The sequence below is a fragment of the Heloderma suspectum genome, chromosome 16 (genome assembly GCF_057233095.1).
Source record: "Heloderma suspectum isolate Gila_16-S chromosome 16, 16-S_ref, whole genome shotgun sequence".
Classification (NCBI taxonomy): domain Eukaryota; kingdom Metazoa; phylum Chordata; class Lepidosauria; order Squamata; family Helodermatidae; genus Heloderma; species Heloderma suspectum.
In genome coordinates, this window is record NC_139473.1 from 2,839,088 (window position 1) to 2,862,622 (window position 23,535).

General features: G+C 47.9%; 1 protein-coding gene across 1 annotated transcript in view; it reads left to right on the forward strand.

Annotated features, from left to right (window-relative positions):
- EFCAB5 (EF-hand calcium binding domain 5) overlaps window positions 1–23,535 on the forward strand; it is a 51,532-nt gene that overhangs the window by 8,037 nt on the left and 19,960 nt on the right. The window contains exons 5-13 of the mRNA XM_084823168.1: window positions 2,996–3,151; window positions 8,277–8,376; window positions 9,540–10,325; window positions 13,648–13,728; window positions 13,838–13,930; window positions 15,974–16,188; window positions 16,901–17,057; window positions 21,874–22,163; window positions 23,279–23,451. Coding sequence (XP_084679294.1) covers window positions 2,996–3,151; window positions 8,277–8,376; window positions 9,540–10,325; window positions 13,648–13,728; window positions 13,838–13,930; window positions 15,974–16,188; window positions 16,901–17,057; window positions 21,874–22,163; window positions 23,279–23,451 — 2,051 coding nt within the window. The remainder of the gene's footprint in view (window positions 1–2,995; window positions 3,152–8,276; window positions 8,377–9,539; window positions 10,326–13,647; window positions 13,729–13,837; window positions 13,931–15,973; window positions 16,189–16,900; window positions 17,058–21,873; window positions 22,164–23,278; window positions 23,452–23,535) is intronic.

The window sequence follows — 23,535 nt, forward strand, 5'->3', positions numbered from 1 at the left end:
CGGGCCCCTTGGAGGGTGCCTTGCCCAAGGGCCCTCCAGAACCCGGAACCAGCAGTGCCGCTGAGAGCTACAGATACCTAGGGCCTGCTTTCACCTCTCCCAACCGCCAGCGATCTCCAGTGAGGCTGTGCACCCCTGGTCTAAATGGATGGTTGTTCAAAGAGGAGTGAGGGGAGGAGGAACATGGCAGCTGCTAGTGGAGATAAAGCCTTTAAAGTTTGTTTGTTTTTTAAACAAAGCAGCTGTCCCAGCAACCCAACAGTGGGCAGAGTTTGGCACGCAACCCACCCCACAAACAAATTCCTCCTCACCACCACGACCACCGTATTCAAGCACATGAATCTGCCCCCTCTCCACAAGGAATGATAGTTCAGGTGATCCCCGTCCCACCATCCCTAGTAGAGTTATCCTTTATTCACTGCAAGAGCAGTGAAGCTGGAACACTGACTCCAAAGCAACGGAGCCAGTGCCTCCTTCCAGGGTGAACCTGCAGGGGATACTTAGAGAGACACAGTCGAGCGAGGGAGTGTTCCAGGCCACGGATGAATTTAGATTTCCCCCAGCAGCACTTGAGAGCGACGCCGTCTTCTACTGGCACCGTCATTATCACACAATTAGCACTGTTCCGGGAGCATCTGTTCTCGCTGCTGAAATTCTATTAGCCAATTCACGCAGAAGGCTTGCAAATTCCCAGAAGGGGCCCTGGCAGCCCCTTGACAGCTATCGCTCTGCACAGTTAAATACATACAGCAAGTCTTCACTTGCCAAGTTCCCACCTCCAGCAGAGATGAATGGTATAGCCAAGTTACACTGACAGAACTGTGAGCAGGAGCTTATGGACTAGAACCATAGACAGCCGCTTCGCTTTAGCAGTACCTATTGGCATGTATCATTACAGAAATTGAAGGGGGGGGAGCATAAAACAGCCGCAGCGAGACTCCTTGCAAGTAGCAGTTACTGAGCTGCCTGCTTTTGAAAGTGATCCATTTAGCGTTCTGCAGAGACACAGATTTTTTATAAGGTAATTTGTCAATCTTCTTTTAAGCCTGTGATGAGATATTTAATCTCAAAGTGACTGCATCTAATAAAGGAAATTATTGAGGATAATAGATACTCAAAGAAACCCCTTTTGTCAGTACAATCTAACATCTCTCCTGCTTGCATTCTGAATTCTTTCTTGTCAATCCTTAGGTGATGGAGTTCCTTTAGATCAGGCAAAGTGCTGCCACTCAGAGGACCACAACCCCCATAATCCCCATAATTAGCCATTCTGGCTGGGGCAGATGGGAGTTGTAATCCAAAACCTCCAGAGGGCACCAGGGTTGCTTACCCCTGCCAAGGGCCACACTTTGATATCATGTTTGGTGATAGTTGCAGAGAATAAAGGGACAGATGGGGTTACTTTCACACAGTTCGTTAACTCAGAACATGTTATAATATAAATAAACCATAAATAAAATCAACATTTCAGCTGGCTCATCAAAACAATATTACAGTTCAATATTACCCAAAGCCTGGACAACCCAGGGTAAAAAGACTAGCAATAAAAAATACTAATAATCCAAATGTAAACATCCAACAGCAAGGCAATAGTAGGAGACCATACTGTAACTGCCACCCATTTTAAATTTTGCGCCATTGTCCTCCCAACAAGAGGCAATGCTGGGAGAACAGACCCGAGAACTCAGTATTTATGCCCTTGGTTCTCTCCTCTAACCCCTTGAAATCAGCAGGGAGTGCTCTCCCTAATCATTGCACACACCACAATATTATATTTCCCCCCACCTCCCTGCATCTACAACAGTGGCCAATGAAAGAAACCCAATGCTAATAATTCAGCCCCAAAACTGGGGTTGTGGTTCCTTCCAACCGCCCCGATTATTTACATTGTGCAGACCACATTTTTAGAACGGCCTTTCTTCCTTGCGCATTGAAAACTCACAGGATGATAAATCTGCAATGTTAGAAGCGTCTCCAAGACCGGGCCTTCAAATACATCTTGGCTTGATCTCACTGCCAGTGTCAGAGGACTGAGGGGAACACGGCTGGTCTCCAAAGTCTTGTCTTTTTCTCCTGTGTTTTTCGTTCTTGTTTAAAATATCAATTCTGACTCGCTTGGCAGCTGCTTGCTGATGGCCTTTCTCGGAGCTTGGGAATGAGGACCACGCAGGAGAATGCAACCTCAGGGTTTCTGCCACAGAGGGGGATTACATAGCAGAAAGGTAGCACAGGGGCCCGATCCAACTCTTGGGACAGACAAATGGCCCTGGCTGGCTTCCATTTGAGGAACGAAGACCCTTGAGCAGGAAGGGAAGAGACGACTGTTGGGTGTGACAGGGCCTTGATTCCAATGACAGCACAAAAATGCCTCCATAGTCACATAAATAGGGGGTGGCGGTGCAGGAATTCTTCCCAACACTCACCGCCATTCCTCCTTTGTTGCATTTCTCCATCTCCTGCTGAAAGGCTCGTATGTTTAGCCCAGGGGTGTTGAACTCTTGCAGCCCAAGGGACAAATTCAGTTTTGGAGAAGCTCTTGGGGGCCACATTCCAGTGGCGGGCAGGGCTGAAGGCAAAAGGGCACAAGGCCAAAAATACCAGCATAGTTTAGCTTAACATTCTTACCGTGAGTAACTCAGCTGTAGGAGAGGCATTTCAATCTTGTAGAGTGGGGGAAAATACTGCGCAAAAGCTGGGAAACCACCAAACAATTGGTGCTTGGAGGGAAAGGGGGTGGGGCAGGGGAAAGTGGTGTTGCCATCTGGGGGACCCCAGGAGGGCTGGATTTGACCCCCGGGCCTGAGGTTGCTCACCCCTGTTTTAGCTTCCACCCTTCTTAGGGGCATCCACACAGCATCGGTTAGCTCCTGCAGGATTTATGAAGGCTGATGTTCTGCGCTCCTGCACTGTGTGTCTGTACATGGAAGTGGGAGGGCAGGATGTATAAAATGAGGGGTTACCATGGATTTCTGATTTTCCTGTCTCCTCTCCCCAGTATCTCCTTTCTTACATCAAAAATTTCACCAGCGACATGTTCGAACAACTACTGCAGCACCTCCTGCAATGCGCCAACAACGCGCGAGAAGCAATAAGACATGACATCTGGAGGCGGATGTTTCTCCAACTGTTCTTTGACTGTGACCGTGGAAAGGTAGCTCTACAGATTCCCTTTGAAAGCTCCACAGTGACAGTAGCTTGTCCGCCCCTCCTCCTTATACGCCGAGCTGTAGGGACTCAGCTCTCCTCCCAAAAAATCTTATGTCAAGATAACCCAAATACTGCAGAAAGAAAAGACACAGTCAGAAGAAATCAGCCTTTCCCAACCTGGCACTCTCCAGATAGGTTGAACTGCAAGTCCCCTCATTCCCAGACAGCATGGCCAATGGGAGTTGTTGTCCAACACACCAGGTTGGGGAAGGCTGGAATAAATGGTGCAAATTAAAGAAGCAACAAATGCATGCCCAGTGTTTTCAAGCTTATCTCGGGAGTAATCAGGGCTAGAAACTTGAAGGTTCTGTTGAATTATTCTTCACAAGCCAAATTCTGCCCCAGAATTGTATGGTGGGGCTGTAGACCCGGAGGATTATAACTCTAGCATCCGTATCCCTATCTGTACAGTGGCAACCTCAAAGAGGAAATTATTGAACCACCTCCAGGGCTAGGGAAGCAAAACACGCTATGTAAGGCCTCACAAAGAGTGGTGACTCTGTGCCACAGTAGAGCTGACCCCCAGACGGCTCCTCCAATTCCCATTGTCACCCATTCACAGGTGACAAAAATGAGGGAGGGGCATTTGGGTGATTTTCAGGGTGGGAGGATGTGGCCCCTGCTGGCGGCGATAGTGCCCCTTTGAGCAGTTGACAATTTTATTGCTCAGACGTCCCGCAGGAATGACACTACATCATCATATACAAGTCTTCCTGGGACTTGTGGGAAATAAAAATGACAACTGCCAGTCACACAGACAACCACTGCTGCAAGCAGCGGAAGCGAAAGGATGGATACATCTGTCACTTTCAGTTTCTCTGTTTCTCATTTTTCCAATCCTAAATTTGTTCAGTCCTAAACATTGAGATTTTTTTAAAAATTAATTTCGCATGAAATGTTGTAAGCATTTTTGTGTGCATTTCTCCAAAAACATGCAGTTTTGTATGCAGTTTTGCCTAGTGTGCCCTTTTTTTGCAAGCCATTTTTCTACATTTTCAACATTATTGTCATGAATATACACATGTTTGTATGCACTTTCCCCTAATACACACATTTTTATACATATTTTTTGATCGGGGAACCCCACTGCAAAACTTAAAGAGGTGCAAATTTTGAAGAATAACTGAGTTTTGGTTCATGTCGGTTGAAAATGTGAAATTAGGGATGCCTGCATTAAAATGTAATCCCAACAAATTTCTCTCCCATCCTGAGGGGATCCCACTGTGGCAAAACTGGCGGTGATTATGAAAGAAGGTGAGCTTGAGGGGATGTTTTGGAGGTAACGTTAGTCCTTCTCCCCCCCGCCCAAAATTTTGAGCTCAGGGAGATTTTGTCTCAGCCTTGGTTTTCATCGCTGTTGGGATAACGGGCTTTTTGAAGGTGGGAATCCTTGTTCCAGGGGTCTCTAGGACAGGGGCATGCTAGCTTCAGTCTTGCATGCTCAACTTCATGTTCTTGACTAGAATTCCTGTGGTTTAAAATTTGCAAAAGCAAGACTGCATATTCAGGGTCTCTTATAAGGCATAACAAAATCAGGATCCTGGGATCCTGAGCATGCATGCTCGCTTATGACCAGGTGCTTTGTTGTCTCAATCAGGCCAAGGGCCAGCTATTCCAGCCAAATCTCAACAACCGGCGGGTGCTCAGTGGTCCACCGTAAGTGGGCCAGGGGTCCGCAGGGGGACTGAAGTCTCCTGCCTGCCCAGCCTTGCTCCAAGGCACAACAAAGCAAATGACTGACTAGGTGGTGATAGGAACACAGGAAGCCGCCTTCTACTGAGTCAGACCCTGGGTCCATCTAGCCCAGTGTCATCAACACTGACTGGCAGCAGTGGTTCTGCAGGGTTTCAGGCAGGGCTCTTTCCCAGCCCCCCATCTGGAGATCCTGGGGATTGAAACTGGGACCTTCCACCTGCAAAGCTGGAGCTCTACCACTGAGTTACGGCCCCTCCCCAGCAATGTAATGGTGGGTTAATTTGGCTCTATGGCCCCAGTTGCTAACATCTCTATTAGGATAACAGCAGACCATGAAGAGAAAAATGCTGTGGAAAGAGGCTGACATAATCTCTAGCATCTGGTGACAAGGGCGCCAGACTCCCAGGAAACTGAACTGTTTCCCTTGCTCTTTAGGAGGCCTGGCTCCTTTAAAAATGCTCTTGGCTTCCAGCTGGGAGGAGAAGGTGAAATATTTTTCCAGCTCTGTAAACATGCACCCACAATATGAGGAGAATGTGAATGGCATCAAGAGCCGGCAAAACAGGCTTGAAACACTTCCAAAAATACAATATAAATGTAATGCAATTTTTTCGGCTTTGACCTGGTTTCCTTCCCGGTCCTGTAATCAGTTCCTGCTGTACCCAGCTCTTGATGGAAAGCAGCAAATCCATAAAAGACCTCTGTGGCTGCTGAATGATCTATTGCTCCCTCTCCCTCTCTCCCCCACTGGCCCGGCTCAGCAAGCTTGCGGTTCCCGTTTCCTCATTTTCACCAGTTTGGTGGCGGGTCTTTCTTTCATAGCACCGAGTGTGGCTCCTCCATCCCTCTTTATTTCAGTGGATACCTGTCCCCATCGCTGGGGACTCCAAGCAAACACTAGCAAGCACACGTAAACAACTCTGTTCCTGTTGGGCGCGCAGTCTAACAAGCACCCGTTCGCAGCACAGGAGGCCAGCGTATCTTGCTTGCCGTGCCACCCTATATCAGAAGCTGCCTCACGTGAGAGTCAACCGATGTGTTCACACCTTAGGACTCGCTGGCACACTGCTTCATTCTCTTGATATCCCAACTGTTGACCCACTGACCCAGTTGCTGGGACGATGGTCTGGCCAGCCAGACTTCTATGTCAGCCTGGAAGCTGACATCCAAAACATCTTGGGGGTGCCAGGTTGGGTATGGCTGCTCTGTATGCCCTGACCAGAGTGCAAGAGTGTCCAAGGCAGCTCTCAGAATGAGCCCAGGAAGCAGAAGTCATGCCTGGGGGCTCAAGCAAGCCAGGAGGCAAAGAACAAAACCAGGAACTGGAACCAAGGAATGCCCCTAAATGCACCAGATCAGGCTGTTACACCTCCCGAAATGGGAAGGAGCTCTTCCTGCCCAGGAGGGCCCAGTGCCCAGCCAGGGGGGCAGATCCAGAAGAGAACCCTCTCCTGCCACTTTCCCCAACCCGGTACCCTCCAGTTGTGTCAGACTAGAGTTCCCAGCATCCCCTGGTCATTGTTGTCCAACATCTGGAGGGCGCCAGGCTGGGGAAGGCTGCTTTGTTGCTTGTGAAGGTAGTCTGAGCCACAGTCCTAGAGCAGCCATACCCAGAGCCAAGGGTCCCTGGCCCTAACAGACACGGTTCCTCCCAAAGAGCCCTGGGGCATCGTATGGCCTGCCCAGTCTCTCCAAAGCCTCCTGTCTCTCCACCTCTGCTGTAATCGCCCCCTGCCCCTTTCTCCACTTCCCACAGTGCCTGCTTGTGTACAGTCCCAATACAGGTTCCTTATGCATGTGCATACACCTGAGGAGAAGCAGCAGCTGGGACTGGGGTGCTGTTAGGTGCTATGAGAAGCAATGTGTCAAGCAGGTGATGGTAAAGGCTGCCCTCAAAAGAGCCAAGGATAGCATGATGAATTCCACATTGCAGGCATTTAAAATTAGGTCGACTAAATCTATGTTGGATTGGCTGGGTCAGATTCCCACATCATTGCAGAGAGCAAGCACACTCATCATTGATGGGTACAGGGAGAATCACGGTTTCCCAATTACCTAAGTGCTGGGGAGGCGGGGAGAGAGTGGTATCTCCCCAATGGCAGCAAAATCATGAGAGGGGGAAACAGGGCCATTCCAGCAGCCCTGTTGAAAGATGGCTTCATTTTTTTCTCTGCCCTCCCCATCCCCTTTTCCTTGTGTGTCATGTCTTTTTAGATTGTAAGCCTCCAGAAGCCTTTTTTGGCTGAGGAGACTTTAAATGAAGACACGTGGACCACCTACAGAAATTAAAAAGAAATGTGGATTTGTTGTAGAGAAAGGTCTCATCAGGAAAGGTCCTGAGTGCTCCATTGAGCCACCACCAACTAAAGCAAGCCGTTTACTCTCATTTCTAGGCCCCTTCAGCCCCCTTCTCCAGGTGCCCAGTACTTCTGTTTGGAGCCTGTCAGGGGCTTGGCTTTTGTCCAGCATCTCAGGCCCTTGCCAGCCTGTAGCCACCAACATCAACCACTGGTTTCTCGTCAGTGGTGTAGGGGAAACACGAAACGAATGCCTTTGGGGGTACTGTTTCACTGCTCGGAAATGGGAAGACTTGCAGCCAGTCTTGGAAGGAAAACAGTGATTCCAAAGTGATCGGGGGATTTTTGCACTTGGTGAACCACCGCAGTACACTAACGGGAAGGAGATGGCGAAACTGGAATCATGAAATAGCAACATACGCATTTAACTCATTCTGAAGTTGAAAAGCCATGCTCCTTCGGGGTGGTTTGCTTTCCTTTAACCATGTGTTTCCCCTCCATCGTCTGTCCCAGTTTCCTTCTGCATTTTCCTGCCTTTGTCATCTCTTTGCCCTCTCCCTGGGAGAGAAGGATGCTTGTGCAGGGGCCCCTGTCTCACAAGGCAGGGAGACGTGCCGATTATTTTCCTGTCCCTCTTCGAGATGAAATACCCTGCTTCCAGGAGGTGCCTGGAACCTGTTTGAGACAAGAAGAGCTACATATCCAGAATGTATGCCAAGCAGGACCCAACGGCCATGCTGGCTGAGGGATGATAGGAGTTGTAATGCAACACATCTGGAGGGTGCCAGGTTGAGGAAGGCTGACATAGGGTGTGCTTTAAAAAAAAAAAAAGTCAAATGTTGTATGTTGGCATTTTGTTTCATTAAGATTGTTGCCTGCCCTTGAACTGCCTCTGCGCTCCAACTCATGCCCGTTTTCCATCACCCTCTGCAAAATGGCTGATTCCCCCCACAGGCACACATTTGGGAGCACTCTAGTTTCACAGGCCATTGGATGTGCTTTTGTAGGACACAAACCTCACAGAACCCAATGGGGCATGGTAAGGTTTGCAGAGATGACCATGTTCCTCTCTCTTAGGTGGGGCTCTTGGACAGACTGAGGATATTATCTTTACTGGAGACCTTCTACGACAACAGCTCGGAATTTTCCAGGAAGGGATACCGCAACCCCCGGAAATGTAGGTGTGCCGTGAGGGGTCATAGCCAGTGCCAGTTTTAACAAGTGTCAGACAAAACTGGAGGCTATCCAAAATAAAAGAAGAAAAAGAGACAAAGTCTCAGGATGTGAAAAATGTATAATTTCATTCCTCGAAGTAGCCCAATGTGTTTTGGCGCTGTACCATATATTTTGGGCCTTCTTCAGAGGTGGAAATTTAAAAAAATTAGCCAGCAGAGTGAAACTGGTTCTGTCTGGTCTGGCACTTGCTCAGTATTTTCTCGGGAGATGGGACCTTCAGAGGCAAGGGTGTGAGTGTCACTTGAAGCGTAGTCCTTCCTGCCTGTGTGCTTGCTCCTGCGCCCCCTGGAATGCCTGCTCAGCTGGTACCCCTGTAAATAAGCAGATACTTCATGCTAGCACCCTTAGGGAGCTCCTTTCCCTTTCAGTGGGGCTTGCCCAAGACAGCGTCCTACTAGATCAGGTAGGCAACATGGAGCCTGCAGGCATTAATGCATGCGCAGACACTTTCTTGGTTCCCAGCAAGGGGCCCTATCCCTCCCACTTTTTTTTTTTAAGGAACTCATTTTCTTACTGGCAGCTGGGATCACTGCCATGAAAAGCAAGGGCCTCCCACTCCTGCCACCTTCGTTTCCCATGACTGCTCCTGGGCCACATGATGCGGCCTGGAGACCTTCTTCAGAAATGAAGAGGGCAGGCGGCTGCAGGCCAAGGCTTTCCTCTGCAGTGGAGCCAGCCACCACGACAGAGGAGGAAGATAAAAGGAAAAGGCACAGAACTGTAGGTTCAAAGGAGGTGCTGAGTGTGTTCTGGCTCAGACCCCACCTCTGCCTTATACACCGTCATTTGGGCTAGTTACTTCTCCCTTGGGACTAGCCACGCCTCCCATGGCAGCCATTTTGTAGTGGTGCCCGTGGCAGTTTCTCCAGTTGACAAATGTGCCCACCCGTGTTGCATGATGGGCCAGATGGACCTATCTCCCATGCTGCTGTTCCTCAGTGTATGGCACTCAAAGTCTGCCACCTCATGTCGCCTTATGGCAGCACACACACCCCACACACGCACGCAGCATATCCTTCGTGTATATGTTGCCATTTGTTCCCTTCTCCTTTATCCTGTTTCCAGTTTCAGGCCCATAGATGGCATTTTTTTGTCTTTTTCTAGGGCTGATTGTTGAACTGGATGATATTGACCTTACTGAGTTTTGGGGAAACATGGAAGACGATGGGCAGGTCACGTCAGAGCAACCTAGTCTCCAGCTCTCAATGCCGGAGCTACGATTATCAGAGGAGGCCATGGTCCTCAATTTGATGTTGAAAGACATACTCTCAGATGTGGAACTGCCTGTACCTGAGATGACGAGTGCCCCATCAGCAACCACTAGTCAAGAGGAAGCTGGGCTGGAGCAAAAAGTCAGCACTGCAGGGGAGGGGAGTAAAGTTGCTCTGGCGACTGCCTCGCGAGATCAGGCAGAAATACCAGCCGTGGAGCTGGGACCCAGCGGATCAGGGGTTCGGAAGGAACAAGTCCCAGCTGCCGAGGCCGTAGGGGTACCAGCTGCCAACGAAGCTGTTGTACCCGCTTCTGAAGAAGCTGTTTCTGAAGCCATCCAGCCCCACCCTCCTGAGCTGATCGTGGAAAGTGAAGAAGGGGATGCAAGGCCAGAAAGATCTCCTCCAGTGTCCCTTGCAGAGATAGCATCGAGTCTGCAGCAGGCCCTGGACCGAGAACTGGGCCCCGACCAAGAGGCTGGCTCAGAGGAGCTTAGTATCGCTGCAAAGGAAGCTGGGGAAGCTGGGGAAGTCATGCAGGAGGAACCAGGAGACAAAGCAGAACCAGGCACCAAGGCAATCATGCAGGAAGAACCAGGCAGCGAGGTGCAGCCACGCACCAGTACAGAGGGCCAGCCTGCCTCAGGCATGAGCAAACCACCAGCAGGCGAGAGCAAAGGTAGGTAGAGCATGTTTTCCTATGAAATTTGTAAGCCGGTTGCTTATGGTTAAATGAATGCCTTTCACTTCAGCCATGTGTAACAATAAGGGTATAAGAATTGTCAGGCAATCTGGATCGCTTAGACATAGGAACACAGGAAGCTGCCTTAATCCAGATCAGATTACTAATTAATTAAGTCATTAGCTACACTTTAAAAACCACGCAATAACCAGAGTTCTCCTTACAAATAAAATAACATGAAATGCAAAGTAGCAATAAAATCAAGCATGTCAGATAAAAGCAAAATAAAACAAGTCAGTTAAAAACCAAGAATAAAATCAGCAAGCATCAGCCTATAGGAAAACCAAAAGTAAAAGCAAGCTGCAGGTTTAAAACAGTGCAAAGATTGAAAAGCACTACAAAAGACAGTTCCAAAGATGCCTTGGGAAATAAAAAATTCTTCACCTGGAGCTGAAAAAGAGCATAATGTGGTACCAGGCAGAAGGCATTCCAGAGACAGGGTGCCACCACTGAAAAGGCCCTCTCCACAGTAGCTACCTGCCTTGGGCAAGGGAAACATGGGGCTCCTTCACACTGAGCTTTTATCCTGCGATTGAGATTGCTCCTGAGATTGCTCCTTCACGGAAGTTTGCGGGCTTTTTACATGACGCCATGATCATTCAAGGCGTCTCCGGCACGAAATACCCTTTGTTCCATTTTTAAACAGATCACAGATAATGAGCTATCAAATTACCCCATTGTGTTCCACCTCAGTTTCCTCCGTGAAAAAAGGAAAAGCAGCAAGAAGAGGAGAGACATCAATGAAAGATAATGGAAGACTCAGATATGGGGAGAAGGAGGGGGAAGGGGGTGGGGGCAAAGAAAGCATGTGAAAAAGGGAGTCCTTGTGATCCTGCATTTAAAACGGAAGCAGAAAGCCCCATTTTAAAAGCAGGATTTTAGGCTGGTATAGAGATGCCCCTGGAGAAGGGCCTCAGATTATGACCTTAGATCATAATTTACATCTGGGTATGTAAATATGGGAGGAGATAACTCTACCTGGTAACTTGGCCCCACACCATTTAGGACTTGAAAGGTTAAAAACCAGCACTTTGAATTGGGCCTAGAAACAGACTGGCAGCCAGAGAAGATGGCAAAGTGAAGCTAGCATAATGTGATCAGATCAACCAGATTAAAAATGTCACTGCCCTGTTTTGAACTAGCTGAAGTTTCCAGACTGTTTTTGAAGGCAACCCCATGTGGAAAGCATCGCAATAGTCCAAGCGGGAGTTGTGTCTGTCTGTCCAGTCTTGACTCCTCTAATTGGCAACGGCTGTCCAGTTTCTTGGCAGAGAAGGGTCTTCCCCGTCAGCTGGTACCTGACCCTTTTCACTGAAGGTACAGAGGACTGAACTAACGGGGGCAAACGTTCCATTATCCTCACCCAGGCCGAGAACTGTGCCCCAGTGGCCTCATCTGTGCCATTGCGAGGCTCCCTCTCAGATGAAAGGTTTTCCTGCCACCCTCAACACCTTGCCCCCACGTGACTGGGGGAGTTGTGCAGCCAAGACAGCCCTGGAAGATCAGTGTTCAAACATGTTTCCTAGGCACAATCAGTTATGCTGTGATGAACTGGCCAAACATGTTCCAGTCTGAATTTGCACCCTTCCCAGCAGATGGGGCAAGAAAGCACGGTATTAATGCAAGGACTGTGAAGCTCACCGTGCTGGATGGAACCAGGAGAACATTGGGTCCCGTCGAAACTCTATGAGTCAGAAATCCTTGTTCTCCGCACAGACGAATCCACCTCATCCAGGCCTCTGTAGCTGAACTGTGCGCCTTGAACCTGGGATATGCAGCATGATGGTTTCTAAGATGATGGTTTCTAAGATCCAGCCAGTTTTCCTTAAAAAAAAGAAGTCAACATCAAATGCTAAAACCGTACAGCTCCAGCTAGCTGTGGTGTGTGCGTGTGTGCGCACTCCATTCTTTTGTGCGAAATCCTGTTTACCATAATTTTGCCCTGACCCTCACCCATTCAGGAAGTCTTTTGCAGATTCTGCCTGTTGGCTTTCCTTTCCTAGCGTTCCCCCTTGGGAAGCACCTCTGTTGCAAGGCAAAACTCCCTCATTCCAGTGCAGGATATTATGTATGCCAAATGTCCTCAACCTGGCGCCTTCCAGATGTGTTGGACTACAACTCCCAGCATGGCCAACAACCAAGACATAAAGAAATCAACAAATAAACCCGGGTGCCTGATTTTATTTTGCCCGGCTTCTGGTTTGTTATGACTTCCTTTTTTTATGCTGACATGTGCCTGGTTTTGGGGGGTGGGGGTAGGGATTGTTTCCTTAAGATTTGGTGGTGTTTTCCATTTTTTATTAGAACATTGATTAAATTCACTTCTACCTAGAAGTGAAATGGCAATCAATGTTGTTAATTACTGTAGACATAAAAGTGTCACCACCACCAAAGGTGTCAGCTGCTCAAATGTTCTTTAAGATTCCCATTTGCTCTGGAACAGCCTTTCCCAATCTGGTGCCCTCCAGATGTGTTAGCCTACAGCTCCCAGCATCTCCCAGCTGGGAGTTGTAGTCCAACACATCTGGAAGGAACCAGGGGTTATAGTCCAAGGGGATGGAGCAACTCCTTAATGAGGAAAGGTTACAATGTCTGGGACTGTATGGCTTAGAAAAAAGACTAGGAAGGGGAAGGCAAGATAGAGGTGTATAAAATTATGCCTGGTGTGGAGAAAATGGATAAGGAGACATTGTTCTGCCTCTCTTATAATTCTAGGACCCAGCAAGGTCATCCCATGAAGCTGAATAGTGGGAGATTCAGGAGAGAAAAAGCAGGACTTCTTCACACAGTGCATAGTTAAACTACGGAATTCGCTACCCCAAGACGCAGTGATACCCACCAACCTGGCTTTAAAAGGGGATTAGACAAAGTCATGGAGGATAAGGCTATCAAAGGCTACTAGTCACAATGACTATATCTTATCCCCAGTATCAAAGACCACAGTACACCACTGGCTGGGGGATGTAAACGGGAGGGTGCCATTGCACTCATGCCCTGCTTGTGGGCATCTCACTGGCCACTGTGTGAACAGAATGCTGGACTGGATGGACCCTTGGTCTGATCCATCTGATCCAGCAGGGCTCTTCTTATGTTCTTACGTATATGCGTATGTCTGCCCCATGGTTAGAGAGCTGCTGTACATGCACTACAATTTAAAATAGCTTATCATGTCGTTATTTGTGGTTTGCTTCTGCTTTTTTTTGGCTCGACCATGGGTCTGCATCATTTCCAATTCACTAAATGGTTTTTCCTCTTCTAGATCTGCTCTCTTCGCCTGCCCCCAAAGCCAGCAAGACAACCAAAAGGACACCTCAGCTGATCTATGGAGAGAGATGGTCAGGTGATTGCATCCATCGGCATACTTCACCACCTGGTTTCTATAGCTTGCGCATAGCTGTTGTGGGGCTGGCACAGCATCTCTTGAGCAGTCTCTTTTGTGGCCCCCACAGGTGACTTTCAGACAGCCGACCTGTCCTTCAAGTACGCCGACTATGGCAAGGAGATCCGAGAGGACTGGAACCATGAAAACACCAGGTTCCCAGGTGCATCGTTTTATCAGAGCACCATAAAGCAATCCAGCTCACGTTACAACATTCATTCACAGGAATGCTTCCTGCAGTCACAACTGTGATTGAAAGGACTTTGCTTGTGAGGCAGGCATGGCTGTGCTGACCAGCTATTAGGTCTCTGGACAGACCTGTGTTCTGAAGTGAGGTCAGATGCGGAGAGAGGTCCTTCCACTGTGGTTCTTTGCACTGCAGGAGCAACTTGCAGCTGCACTTCTAGAGATGGACATTTTGGAAGGAGCCCCCATAACCTCCAGTAGAGGCAGGGGGCGGTCTGTGGTTTGGAAAGGGCAGCATGATGTTCAGTGGTGTAGCGGTAAATGTTTGAAGTGGGGGCACTCATCATGACAGTCTCCGTAGCCACGTCCCCAAGATGGAGATGCCAAAGATTCAGGCAGCTGTTTTGATCCATATCCACAAACCAGCTTTCATCTCCATCAGGAGCAGATGGTCCTTTTTTAAAGCAAATGGGTTGTAATTACCCATTCAGAACCATGCCATCCCAAAATACTTTGCATCATGACAGGGAACAATATAATCTAGCTTGGAAAATCCATTTCCCCCCTTCCCCCCTCCCAGCAGCTAAGCTCAGACAGAACAGGGAATTTTGAGAGCAGGGGGAGGGGAGGGGGTGGCAGATGATGTCAGCATCCCTGCTAATCAAAACATGCCAGTGCTGCAGCCCTGTGAGCCCTGGCTCCCCTACACGACAGGTGATGCCATAAGGGGAGGCCTTTTCAGGTGCCTCCCTGAGCTAACTTCGCAGCAGGAGCTTTCGTAACATGCAGCAAAATCAGATGCGTGTTTAATCAGAAGGCTTTTTTCACATGGAGCTTTTATCCTGCAATTGATATTGCTCTTTCATAGAAGCTTGTGAGCTTTTTACATGACGCTGTGATCGTTCAAGGCGTCTCCTGCACTAAATGCCCTTTGTTCCGTTTTTAAACAGATCACAGGTAATGAACTATCAAATTACCTCGTTGTGTTCCGCTTGAGTTCCCTCCGTGAAAAGAGGAAAAGCGGCAAGAAGAAGAGCGAGATCCATGAAAGATAATGGAAGACTCAGATATAGGGAGAAGGAAGGGGAAAGGGGAGGGGGGAAAAGGGAGTTGTGATCCTGCATTTAAAATGGAAGCAGAAAGCCCCGTTTTAAATGCAGGATTTTAGGCTGGTGTAGAGATACCCTAAGGCTCGCTAAGGTTAGTCAGAAGGAAGCTCGTCTCTCTCCCTCTCTCTGTGTGCATGTGTGAGAATGAGAATGAGTGAATGGGTGCATATGTGTGAACTGATGCATGGGGCAGGGCTGGTGGCAAGAGCTGGAATGGCTGGACACCTGCGAAGGGCCTATACCCCAGAAGGAGTCCACTGGCAAGAGCCCCCTGAACTTGCTCCTCTTCTCCACCATTGCAACGTGCTTCTGCACCTGCCTCTCGTCCTGGCCCAGACCATGGTGGCGGTGAGGAGGAGGAGCAGCAGATGCTGTGGCCGACTTGCTCCCTGGCTCCCTGCCTGCCAAGCAAGCCAGTGGCAGCCATGATGAGAGAAGAGCCAGAGCAAGAGCAGCTCATGTGACAATGGCAGAGAGAAGGTCGACTCACGGAGGGTGAGGGCTCGTTGAGGGTGCCTTGCCTAAGGGCCCTCCAAAACGTGGACCCAGCGCTGCACGGGGGGTCTGCCCCACCCACAATGTGGCCTCTGGCAGGTTTCTGTCCAGGGAGTGCATCTCTCAACAGGAAAAGGGTTGCCTGCTCCTGGTTTATAGTCTCAGTGTCTGTTGAGACAGAAGGTAGCATATTTGCTCTGCCAAAGTTACTGAACTGTTCAGTGAGATATTAGCAGAGGGACTATAAAGCAGATAACGAACCCAAGTGTCTCCTTAAGAGTTCTTTCCTCTCTGAAACAAAAAGTTCCTCCCCTTCCTCACCATTACTGGTCAAGCCTAAAGCACACACGGTTTCAAATGAATATTACACAGCATGCTTTTCCAAAAGAAAAAAGGAACGTTCTCTTCCCTTCTAGACCTGCGCATGAACATGATAGAAATACAGGCCCGTGGGCCCCCGTCTTCCACAGGTGCCTTTGAAAAGCATTCCCTCAACCTGCCACAGTTTGTGCAGCTCATGGAGACCTTTGTTGGCGAGGAAACGTCTCTGCCAAACATGAGAAGGCTCGTGGAATTTGTCAAGGAAGGATACGTGCAGACCGAGAAAGAGAAGATCGAACAGTTGGAAAGAGTAAATAGCATTTTCCCCCTAAAAAACTTTTCCTGAGCTCTTGTTCACTCAAGGTGAACACACATTACCCATGTGAAGTTTGGTGAACATATGTGCAGAGAAAAATATAATTCTTCCTCTCATTTTGGGGCCCCATAATGCTTCTGCTGCAGGAAGGTTTTGTTTGCCGGCATTTAAGCAGATGGGCCTATACGCCATGTAGTACCTGAGCTCAGTCCACCCCATCCACACTCCTCCAGGCTTTTAAATAGCCAGGCTTTGTGAGTTTCTTATTCCTGCTGCAACCACTGAGCCAAGGCTGGCATCAAGAGCAGGCATGGTTGGGCATCTGTCGAGGGCCCACACTCCAGCAGGGGCACACTGATAAGAGCCCCCTGGAGCTGCTGCTCCTCTTCCCCATTGCAACCTGCTTGTTCACAGCCTCTTGCTCTGCCCCAGACATCGGTGATGGTGAGAAGGAGGAGCAGCAGATGCCACAGCCCGCTTGCTCACCGTCCCTCTTCCTAACAAGCAAGAAGGTGGTGGCAAGGATGAAAAAGAGGGGGCGCAAGAGCAGCTGATGACAGTGGTGGTGAGAAGGCCAACTCACTGAGGGAGGAGGGCCTATTGAGAGTGCCTTGCCCAAAGGCCGTCCACAACCTGGAGCTGGCACTGCCATGTCCATGAACCAGGTGATTTGCGATCCCTTCCCTCTGGTTTCTTTTTCCCTAAGGTTCACCACAGTTCATTCTTGGTCCGACAACAACTTCTCTTGGCAGCCCTCTTTGAGAAGTGGGATAATGAATGCTCTGGGTTCCTAGACATGGAGGAGGTGGATGCTGTTCTGTCCACCTTTAAGGAAGGGATGGAGCAGGAGGCTTTGAATAAAGGTAAGATAAATGCTCCCGGTTCAGATAGATGCACAGACACAACCAAGAGCCCTGTGGCACCTGCAAGATGGAATGGAGGAGCATCTTCACCCATATGAGCTGCATTTAAGATCTGCTGGGAGATTGTGGTCTCTGCTATCTTTCCAGAGAACACAACAAGTAATGAGCCAGGGCCTTCTCTATTGTGACACATGACATAAGAACTGCAGCAGAGGTCTATCTAGTCCTGCATTCGGTTCCTACAGTGCCCCACAGAAGCCTATGGGAAGCCCACAAGAGGACCTGAGTGTAACAGCCCTCTCAGGCTCACGCTCCCCAGAAACTGGTGTACATAGGTATACTGCCTCTGACACTGGAGGTAGCATATAGCCATCAGGACTAGTAGCCATTGAGAGCCTCCAGGAATTTGTCTAATCCCTTTTAAAGTCATCCAAATTGATGGCCATCACTACATCTTGTGGTGACAAATTCTATAGTTTAACTCTGTGTTGTGTGAAGAACTACTTAAGAACATAAGGAGAACCATGCTGGATTAGTGGCCAACCAGCTGCCCAGGGGAAACCCACAAGCAGGACATCAGTGCCATAGCACCCTCTCGCTCATGTTCCCCAGCAATTGGTGTATATAGCATACTGCCTCTGATTACATAGAGCCTCAGGAGTAGTAGCCACTGATATCCTTCTCCTCCAGGAATTTGTTTAACCCTCTTTTAAAACCATCCAAATTGGTGGATTTAGTTGCAAATTCCATCGTTTAACTCTTCAAGTACTTTTATCTGTCCTGAATCTCCCACCATTAAGCTTCACTGAATGACCCTGTTGGGTTGTAATATCCTCCAGACTGTGCATAATTTTATCATGTTCCCCCTTACCATTTTTCTAAGGTAAAGTGTCCTAAATGCTGTAACCTTTCCTCATCGGTCATTTGATCATTTTGGTTGCCTTTTCCTGGACCTTTTCCAGCTCAACAGCAGTCTTTTTGAGGTGTGATGACCAGAACTGTACATAGTATTCCAGGTGTAGTTGCACCATAGATTTGTATAAAGACATTATGACATTGGCAGTTTTATCTTCTGTTCTTTTCCTGTGATCCCCAATGTGGAATCTACCTTTTCACAGCATATTTTTGTCAAGCTATCCACTACAAGATCCCTTTCTTGGTCAGTCACCACCAGCTCAGACCCCATCAGCATATATGTGAAGTCAGGAATTTTTTGCCCCAAAGTACATCATCACCTTACACTTGCTTCCATAGAAATGCATTTGCCATTTTGATGCCCATTCTCCCAGTTTGGCAAGATCCTCTTGGAGCTCCTCACAATCCCTTTTTGTTTTAACCACCCTAAATATTTGGGTGTCCTTGGCTGTCAGACTCACACCCCTGGTCTTGGATTTTTATTCAAGCAGGCATTTGATCTGATCAAATCTTGAATTGGATTCAATGTGATTGTACAGTGATATTCTGTTTGTCTTACAGATTTTACAGCTGTAACTTTCCTGTTATTTTGGTCAGGCACCTTGAGCTTCCACTAGGAAAGAATGAAGGAGTGTCAATTGGAAAAATCCATTGAAAAGCTCTTTTCAATGGATCTGAGACTAGGGATCTCCGTCGCCGGGAAATCCGGCTCTTTTGGGGCTCGTTGGACTTCTGTGGAATGCCCAACTTGGCTTGCTTTTGCAAGCCAAGCCACGTCGTTTCCCTGAGTTCCAGGGACTTTTTATACATTTTTTTTTGGTCTTGGCCGTAATGTGCACAAATAGAGATTTGCGCAAATTGCGGCCGTAAATTGCACAAATTTGTGGAAATTACATCCATGAGTTGCGTAAGTTGCACAAATTATATCCGTAAATTGTGTTATTTACGCACATTGCGGCTGTAATTATGCAATTTACTACCGTAATTTGCACAAATGTCTTTTTACGCAAACAAATACGGAAATTCTGCCAGCTGGCCCAACTCATTGTGCACCAAGTTGGGCCAGCTGGTGAAAGGCGGAACAGAGTCCTGGGGGCTGAGCCAGCAAAACCCGGATACTTCCAACATCCTTATCTGACACAGACAGCCAATAAGGACTGGTTAGGAAATGGGATCATATAGAATCATATAGAATCATAGGGTTGATGTTTTGTCCAATTAAATTGACTTAAGTTATATAACAAGGTGAGGAATAACCAACAAATCTTGAAGCTGAGAGACGATCACCAGCTATATGAGGTGATTATTGGTGTCTTAACAGGTGAATTTAGCTGCCCTTAGCTCCATGAGGTATAGCCAAAGGATAGCTGCTCTAATCCACCCCATAACCCTCCCCATTTCCAGTTTGAAGAGGATGTATGCATGTTATACAAATACTTTGTGTTCCTAAAATGTTTTTCCATTATCTTCCCTTTTAACCCTATTACATGTATTGATCATGAAGACATCTCCCATTAAAAACGGATTTCACATTTCCGTTGATTTTGTACTTATTACATGTTCAATTGATATACAGCAGCCTTCCCCAACCTGTTTCCCTCTGGATGTGTTGGACTGCAACTCCCAGCAACCCCAGCACACATCATTCCAGCTGGGAGTGGTGGAAGTTGTAGTCCAACACATCTAGAAGGCGCCAGGTTGGGGAAGGCTGACATGTGGGAACACCTGGACACTTGTCTTTCAGTTCCTGTGGTCCCTGCACATTATCCTTGTGCCATGGTCCCAAAACTGAAGCCTAGCTATTTTTAAAACAGAAGAGAGCAGTTAGAAAAGTAGAATAATAGGATTTCCCCCCTACTTATTGTCTCTATTATTGTAATTAATTTTTTCTGAAACTTTTTTTAAAAGAACAAATTTGAAAAACTGTACAAGTGTTCCCCCTTGTGTGCAAAAGTATGTTTGCTGCAAGAGGTTAACAGCTGATGACTATATGAAGCTGCTGCTGGGGCAAGGGGCGGGGGTGAGATCATTGGTCTATTCGGCTCAGTATTTTCTATTCTGCCTGCAGCTGTCTATGATCTCAGGCAGAGAAGGGGCTTCCCCATCCCCTGCCACCTGATTTTTTTAACCGGGAATGCCGGGGATGAAATCTGAGACTTCGTGCATGCAAAGAGGCTGGGTGCTCTGTGTACGGCTCTTCCCCAATACAGGAAGCTTGAGAAGTTAAAATACCCTCTCTTGCGAAATCCTCTTTCTTGATATGACTGCATTATTTCTCCCAAAGAAGTCACAAGCATACAATTCCGATTCCTCGTACTCTTCCCCTTCCCCATCTTCCCCCACCAGCACGGCCAATTGTATTTAGCACGGAGGTTATTGCCCAACACATCTGGAGGGCACCAGACTGGGGAAGGCTGCATGGCACAGTCTGAGGGGAGGAGGTGGAAATCACAACAACAAATAGGTGTGTGAGAAGGCAGAGTTGTTGTTTAATCCAAACCCATGATGTGAAACAGAAACCCTCCACCTATAGCGTTTTATAAAAGCCTGTAGTGATAAAGCTTTACGGAACTTGATCCACTGTTCAGCTGTTCTTAGAATTAGAAAGTAGGGGAGCATCACACTTTTGAATATAACCCAGCTGAGGGGTTCAATTTCAGGCTCAGATGATGATATCCTATAGAATATTTAAGATTCCAAATACCAGTAATTTAGTTTCTCACCTTGAATCTTCTGTCTTTCCTAGATATTTAATTATTTTCCCATCCATTGGGGGCAGGGGTTAGCCCATGTTTCCTTTCCAATAGAGTGCTCAAGGTGGCTTACATTATACAAAACCTTTTTTTAAAAAAAGTCTGAATAGAATCAGGCATAAGAAAACAACAACAAACAGACTAAAATGCCACAGAGGGACAAAGAACATCAAGCAAAGCCCACGTCAAACCCCACCTAAACAAACAAAAGAAGTCTTCAACGTACCTTTTTAGAATGGAGCGATGTATCTGTTGGAGCAGAATTCCACACTCTTGAGGCAGCCACCAAGCAGGCCCATTCCCTTGTTCCCTCCAACTGTGCCTCCAATGGAGGTGGGATATGCAGGAGGCTCAAAGTGGCAGGAGGCAGTCCTTAAAGCATCCTGATTAAACAGAGGTGGGCAACCTGTGGCCCCTGACCTCATTTCAAAAGCATGTGATCTGGCAGAACCTGTCTGTGGCTCCCCTGTCAGCTTGCTGGAAGGAACAGGGAGAAAGAGAAAGGGGGCACCCACTGGGGGGGGCACCCACTAGGGGGGGCACCCACTCTTGGTCCCAGCCCTGTCTACGGCTGGCTTTGGCCCCACCCACCACTGATGTGCACCCCCCACACACACACACACACTGTTAGCGTCAGTGCATAATCAATGTCTTAAGATGAAACTTAAGATGATATGGACGTGGTGGGTTTCCAGACATTAAAATTGTGCTTTGCCAGGTGAAGTGATGGTTTCAGTTTTCAGTGACCCTAGAACCACTGGGCAGAAGAAAGTCTCAGACAGTTGTAGATACTCTATTTGTTAAATATAAAATCTAGTTGTCAACTCAAAACTGTCTTCATCCAGGGCGAACCAGACAGGTTCCTTGGTTTGTGGAAAACTGAAGTCAAAATCAGCTAGGCAATCTTTATATTGACAAAGCGGGAGATACATTTAGATGCTGTGCTAGGTAAAAAAAAAGTCAATAGAAGCTAAGCTGCATAGTTTTACCTACTAACTGAAGGGGATGAACCATATTACATACGAATTCGAACAGGTGTAGACTAGGGGAGAGGTGTGGCTCTCACCTTGATCCATGTTTAGACAGTGCATGGTGCATTGGTTGCCCCCTTGCGTCACCTTCTCTTTGTTTTCCGCTGCCCCCTCTAGCCAAGCTGCAGCTTCCCATCCCTCAGTGGCATCCCAGCGGGGTTGTGAAGTTAACCCAAAAAGACTTCCAAGCCTACATTGAGCTGGTTGTCTCTGAGCTCACCGGCGAGGAGGACGAAGTCTTGGATAACATTGTGGAGTTTCTCATGATGACAGTGGAGCGGACTCACATGGAGCGGCTGCGGGGGAGTGCGCGGAGGAAATGGCTGGTTGGGATCCAGCACACGGCCATGATCCATGGGGGGGCCATTGAACCAGTGTACCAAGCTGTCTTCAAGGCACTTTGTCGGGTTAGTGTTTCAGCCATGATCTTTCCCTACCTGGGAAGGCTAAACGTTTGGGACTTTTCAGTTTGGGAAAGAAAATTAGACACATGGATGGGGGACAGGTTAATCAATGGCCAAATCAGCTATGGTAGCTAAATGGAACCTTCCATGGAGTGATTATTGGGTTCATATAACCAAGTGCTGGAGACAAAGAAGGGATGTATCCTGTTTCCAAGTTTCCAGGTACATTTGGCTGACCATTGTTGGAGGCAGCGTGCTGGGTTAGAAAGTTCTTTGTCTGATCCAATAAGGGCATTTTTATATGTCAGGCAGACTCAGTTCAAGACTTCTTCCGTACAGAGCCAGGTTCACTGCTGAGCTATGCTGCTAAGGGTATTCCAGGGATGCTTCTCAGCAGTAAAACAGCATTATTCAAACGAATGTATAATGGCGTAGTGTGTCATTCTGGTTGCTGCCCATTTTAGAATGACCCAGAGGAATTAAAAGGAACAGAGGAAGGCAACAAAGTTACAATTATGGAACATAAATCCTATGGGTAGACTGCAGGAACTGGGCATGTTTAGCCTGGAGAAGACTTAAGGGGGACATGATAGCCCTCTTCAGATACCTGAAGGGCTCTCACAGAGAAGAGGGCAAAGATTTGTTCTCTGCTGCCACCCCAGAGGGCAGCACTAGATTGATTAGGCTTAAGTTACAGCAGGGGAGATTTTGGTTGAACACTAGGAGAAACGTCTTGGTGGTAAGAACAGTTCAGCAATGGAGCCACCTGCCTGGAGCAGGGGTGGGCTTTCCCTTGCCAGAGGTCTTCAAGTTGAGGCTGGACAGTCATCTGTTGGGGATACTCTGTTGGCTGGACCCCCTCCAAATCTATCAAATTGTGGGCTGGGTCCCCAGGAGTCCTTCACCTGCTAGTTCTCATGGTTGTCAGCACCCTAGCCACTGCTTGCATGTACATTAATCCTGCAAAAAGATGTGGGATTTGCATGCCTGTGAATTCAAACAGGCATGTGAAGGGAGGGGGACACACACAGAGAACGAGGTCCCAAATCAATGAGGGAAAGTCAGAAGCATATGGCATGTGTATAAGAACCATCAGCTAATGCTCCCTACATTGCCAGGACACAGATGCACATGGAGACGGCAAGAAGATCAGTGCATACATAGCCCTATTGGAATATAACCTCCTTGCCCCAGAGCGGGGAGATATTCTCCTCCGCTATGTTGCCTGCACAGAAGACGACGCTCCATATGTCTTAAACCAGGCACTTTTCATGGACATGGAAGGAGTCAGGTAAGAAAATGCCACAGAGCTGTTTTCTTTCCCTGGTAGATCATTTTGTTCCTGAACAAAGATAGGACTAAGGAAGGGAAAGAC